The 6,000-nt window shown below is 35.7% G+C and overlaps 1 protein-coding gene across 3 annotated transcripts in view; it reads left to right on the forward strand.

Annotated features, from left to right (window-relative positions):
• The window catches only part of SA1 (stromal antigen), a 65,496-nt gene extending 60,255 nt beyond the window's left edge, over positions 1 to 5,241 (forward strand). For 2 of the 3 annotated variants that reach the window (XM_083129947.1, XM_083129948.1), the window contains exons 22-23: positions 1,490 to 1,636; positions 4,486 to 5,241. In XM_083129947.1, the coding sequence (XP_082986073.1) occupies positions 1,490 to 1,616 (127 nt within the window). In that variant the 3' untranslated portion in view covers positions 1,617 to 1,636; positions 4,486 to 5,241. The remainder of the gene's footprint in view (positions 1 to 1,489; positions 1,637 to 4,485) is intronic. The other variant, XM_083129949.1, reaches the window with a different exon arrangement.
• The last annotated feature ends 759 nt before the right edge of the window (positions 5,242 to 6,000 follow it).

The raw sequence follows: 6,000 nt of genomic DNA on the forward strand, positions 1-6,000 counted from the left end.
TTCAATTGCCCAATTCTGCCATTTAATTTCTTTTTAATATCAAGGTAAGGGGATTATATATTTGTGGTAAATAAAATACCAACATTTCTGTCCAAAAACACCAAATTTCGGGTTTGAATGTGGTATATAAAAACTACATTTCATTGTTAAAATGATGAACAAAAACTCTCATTTTATTTTTTAAGAAATGAAGATTTTCAGTCTAATGACACATTTCTAACCTTCACCTGTGTGAAATGCAGGTAGATTCATTGTGTCATGATAATACTTCTGTATGCAGAAAAATCTAAATTTAAAATAAATTTGATAGAATGCTCCAAAGCACTAATAAAGTTAGTGGGTAATTCTCTTCAAATTCCGAAAGAAATATTTTTCAACTTCACTCGTCCAATACTGTTGAGGTCCGTTGATTGCACTGGCCAGGAAAGGTCTTGAAATTTATCTTCATGTTCCATAGACCAAAAATGAACAGCTCTGGCAGTGTGAATATGTGCATTATCATCTTGAAAGATTGCGTCCTTGTTGGGGACCAACAGCTGTGCCATAGGATGCACCAAAAATGTCCACATAGTTACTGGCCATAATTTTACCTTGCAGAGGAATGTTGGGGTCAACAGAATACCAGATTGCCACCCAAACCATCACAGATTGCCTCCATGTCTGACAGAAGGATACAGTGAGTCCAGAAAGTACACTTCTTTAGATGTTCGACACACATACACATGCTCCGTTGCCAGAAACAAACAAGGAAGACTACTTATCTGACCATATTACCTTCTACCAGTCACCAGAGGTCCATGTTTTTTGCTCATTACACCATTTTTTTCATGGACTGGCATTGGTGACAGAATTCCGATGTTTAGGAGTGGCAACCCTACCCCTGATGTTGAGCTAATGAAACTCCCACCGGACTGTTTTTGTGGAAATGGGTTCTGCCAGATGTTCATTGAGTTCTGTTCTGTCCTTTTGCCATTGGAGTTCTACAGTTCTTTGTCACAGTCCTCTTTAATACTCAGCGATTCCTGTCGCCTAGGGTTTTGCTTTCGTTCGCTATTTATCTTCGCTGATGTTGTTTTGCCATGATTTATGTATGTCACCATAACCATCGACACTGTCCGCCTTGAAGTGGCAGTCTTCATTACTGATGCACCAGCTAAATGATCCAACAATCTGCCCTCTTTGAAAATTCGATAGGTCTCCCATTTTATTGCTTTACCTTGGAACTGTTGCACACAAAAGTTCGTTCTGCACTGATTCAGGCACTACATGCAATGGGCAAACATTGTGATGATAAATGCCCATTGCAAAGCATGATGGTTCAGTGTTGCCAACTCAGAATGGATTACCCTCCCATTAGCAGTTTGTTTCCGTTAATCTTCCCTTCTCTGTATAACAAAAATGTACTTCTTATGTTGTGCAAATACCCAGTATAAAAATTACAATGCATAATTTTACATGTTTCTTTCAAAAACAAATGATTTGTTACCAGCAGGTCATTCTCCTCCAGTAGACGGCCACTAAACAAAGGAATAAAATTGTGGATAAGGAGGGCAGAAGAGGAAACTGGGACTTACCAGAGCAGTGTCGTTCCGGAGTTTGATGACCACCGCAAGTAGGATAAGGTGGAAGTACTCAGGTGAGGTGGGTTAGTTTTCCTCTGTGCTCACTGAATAAGGCAGTGATTCCCTTGGACAGGTCACTCTCCAGGCTTGAAAAAACTTATGAGGTCGCATAGCCATTAATAAATTTCTTACAAATAAATATCAACTTTGTGAAACTATTACATATATATAAAGAGTAGGGATGGGCCAATATGAAATTTTGGCCGATACCGATAAAGTACCGATATAAAATATACCGATAACCGATATTCTACCGATCCGATATAAAATTAGAAATGGTCCTTGATGAACATGAAATGTTAATTGATCTTAATAAATGTGTGTTTCGAGGTGACCACAGTGCAAAAGAAGTTGAATATTTAGACATTTACTTTTTTACAAAGAAGGGCATGGAGATTATCCATAAAAATTACAACAAAATGGCAGAATTTTACACTAAATTATAAGATATTTCTCGATATATCGGATCGGTAAAATAATCTGTAATTTTACCGATACACCGATATGCCTATATCGGCCGATACCGATAGAGTACCGATTAATTGGTCCCATCCCTAATAAATAGCCTTTCAATATCGGTGGCAATTAGATATATCATTTTTTTTGTTTGTTTGAAAAGCGTGCATATGAAAAGTTCACATTCACTAAAGGTTAATATAATTACATTCTTCGTAAATAAACCTGTTACTTATAAAGAGAATGACTTTTCTATGCATTACTATTTTCATGTTATGAGAGAGAAGTGAAAAAAAAAAAAAAGGAAAATTGGCCACAAGGTCTAAATGGGGTGTGACCTTCCATATAGTACACCCAATTGTGAGCCTCACTTCCACATTGTACACCCTGGACTGCTTTTTGCAGACTAACGAGGCTAATTCTGTGCGTTGTCCTGTTTTTTGTCCTTATGTGTCCTGAGTGTCCCTTTACAGCCACAGCTTTTAACCCAGGTAGGGATATTTTAGTTTTCAGACACGCTTGTATATTTGTTATGATAAGGGGCTGGACCGCGCATAGTGTGATGGGTGCAAAGTAGCATAAGTGCTGCCACACCCAAAATTTTAAATTCAAATTCACAAGGGCTAAATGCCGAGTAAAAGAGGAAACACTCACCAGATGCAGAAGAAATTCAAATTTTCACACCTTAGGTGTAGAAGCGAAGTAAGCTGCCTCAGTCTCATCGCTTATTTCGCTCCTACACATGAAGATGCGGTTCATGGCCAACCACGAAAATTTAACTTTTTCCTGTGTCTGGCGAGTGTTTCCTCTTTTACTTGGTATGTTCATGTTATTATATACTTGCAAAAAGGTTGATTTATTTTTATTTTGTAATCATTTATGTAGGCTACGTCCCAACAAGTTTGATCATGGCTGGAAAAATTATAATACACACATATCTTGTTTTATGGTGCTTTGATAATAATAGATTCAAAAAAATAACAGAATATATGACAGTACTTCAGTCTCTTACTTTGGAAAACTTATCCTTAGAACTTCAAATTATGCCCAAAGATTATGTGCCGGAATAGTCATTGTAAAAAATCTGACTGTCTTGTAGCTAGAAAACTAAATGAAACAAATTAAACTCAGCTTCCAGCTTTCGAACAGGGTCATCAGGGGGAAAAGCATGGAGGTTTACGTGCTTGAAAACTTGGAGCTGGTTTTTTTGTTGTTTTTTTTCCCTTTCTTTCTTTTATTTGTTTCGATTTTACCCAGAAATGATCTTCATTCTGCAAGTTGTCATGCTTTAACCTTCAGCAGTCAGACAGGAAAAGGGTCTTCCCACTAACTGTAAACTCTTTGAGGATGGATGAGACAAGGTTTTTCCAGCACCACGTGGCAACAATAAGCGAGCAATTTCTTGAAAACTACACATGATATTTTAGTTTTCTCTTTTTCTTCATTAGTACACATATGGAGGTATGACATACTGAAATATCAAAATAATATATCCATTGTTACAATTATTAACAGGCCTCCCCGATGGCGCAGCAGTAGCGTCGTCACCTTGTAATTAAGGGGTCCCGGGTTCGAGACCTGGTGGAGGCACATAGTGGTTCGGATCCCACTTTAAACTGTAGATCTAGTCCCAATTAGCCTTACTGTGCATAAAGTGAACTTAAAACACGAAGTCAACACAACAATTATTAACAACCAGAATTTTAAAAGGTACTTTGTTTCCTCTGAGTATTATGGGATAGATCTTATAAAATAAACTATAATTCTTCAACACTGCTTTTTATGATATATTTCAATTTTCAAAGTTTCCCTATAATTACGATTTTCGAAAATGTTGCATAATTTCAGTTTTTTCCCTTATCTCCCAAAATTGAGAGGGGGGGACATTACATATCCTCAAGGAGTAGTCTTTTGTCTTACTCCCTCCAAATTTGATTATAGACCATAGTGCCATGCTAGAAGTGATATTCGGTAAGCTAACAACTCTGTCGCTCTTAAACATTGTTGTTATTTTTTTCCCCAAGAAGTATCAATCTATTTTGAATTAAACTTAGCATGGACTGTTGGAATGCACCACTGCACATGCTACATTTTTCATTCACTGTGGTCAATTGTGGTGGGCACAGGAGCTTGGAGAAAGAAAAAGAAACTTCCATTGACAATGTATAAATTTCATCTCCTCTAAAAGCCCTGTCGTTCCGAAAGAAAACCAATATAATCTCTCTAGGATAATTAGTTTCCAAGATACGATCTTTTTTTGGATATCGTGGCAAATTTGAAAAGCACGCACTTGAAAATTTCCTAGCTGGAGAGGGTTTACAGGCGCTCGAGGTTTTAAGTTAGAAATATACTCATTTATTTGTTTGTTATATTTTATTTCATGTCATATAATTGCTTGTTATTCCAGTATGGTCCATGATCTCATTACACACACTGGAAATTTTTTATTTCACATTGACTGTCAAATTCAAAAGAAGTTACAAGAAATGTGCCTGTGTTGAGAATCACTTGATGCAAGGAAGAAAGAAGAAGGAAAAAGTGGTTGTGGTTATAAATAGGTGATGGTGAACTGTTTGCAGTTTAGGCAAAGAAATTTCTTGTGTGTTTATACTGGCAGAAATTCTTTTTCAATAACATTGAATGTTGATACCTCAAGCAGACCTTTTCATAGAAAGACTATTTGTTAACAGTTGTTTCTGATCTAAGACTCTTTGGCATGAAACAGAATCTGTTATTTTTTTTAACAACACTAACAAGTCCATTCTTTAAACTCCCAAAACTTGAGTCTAAATGTATCATTGTTTTGTACCATCAAAAGATGTACATATGTATGTATTTCTAAACCTGTTGCGGAAAACTTATTCCAGTCATAAATTGCTACCATACACAAAAAATGTCACCATATTGGATCGTTGAATTGAACATACTTTATTTATTATTATTGTTAGTAATGCTAATATATGCATATTACTACTTCCATCCATTGTATCTTTTCTACAGTCTTCTATTTCTTTTCTTACATTATACATTGCTTTATTGAAGTATGATTTATAAGCATGAAATTAATAGTAATTCTTTGTATGGATCCAAAAAATCTAATTTTTTTTTTTAAAAAATGCTGTATAATGAAATGTATGAGTTTAATAAATATTTTTTATATTCATTAGTAATTACATTATTTTTCCAAGCTAACTGTCTTAGAGCCTGGGCAGTAGCATATTCTGAAAATTAGTCCTCGTTTACTGCAACAATTCTTATTTATTATTATTAATTCGATATAAGAAATAAAAACATCAATGCAGGTATGCAAGTAAAACAAAAACACAAGTCTGACAATTTAAATTTTATGGCAATTTCTATATATTCACAGTATATGAGAAAAGTTGGTTTACTGGTGGTAAACCAGTTATACGGGAGAATATTCCACTGTGCCTGAGCATGGTTTTTTGTGTGTGCGCGTGCATGTGCACATTATCAAGAAGGTAAGGAATTAAGTTCCAATGTGCTATTATTAGTATATTTTTCAATAATTCTATTTAATAACTATAGGACTATTCCCTATTCTACAGGAAAAACAATAATATATTAAGAAGCCATGATGTACAACATATTGTACAGTACTTTTAGAGCTGACCTTCATGGCAGTGATTAGCAGTGTGCTACCATCTCAGCCTAAACATGGATATTCTTTATCTTCACTGCTGTGGCACTTATTGTAGGGGCACCAGTTTTGGATCCCTTCCTCATATAATAATCCTGCCTGTAATGTAAACAAAAGTGCAATGCCTTTTTTTACCTTGCACAACCACCACCCAGGAAGGTTTTCAGATGCATGAACACATGAAAAACTAAGTCTGGCATGATTGGGGATGATCAAATTGATGTGAGCCAAACCTTGAAGCACAACAGATGGTTAGCTGCT

The sequence above is a fragment of the Lepisma saccharinum genome, chromosome 10 (genome assembly GCF_977018435.1).
Source record: "Lepisma saccharinum chromosome 10, izLepSacc3.1, whole genome shotgun sequence".
NCBI classification, from domain to species: domain Eukaryota; kingdom Metazoa; phylum Arthropoda; class Insecta; order Zygentoma; family Lepismatidae; genus Lepisma; species Lepisma saccharinum.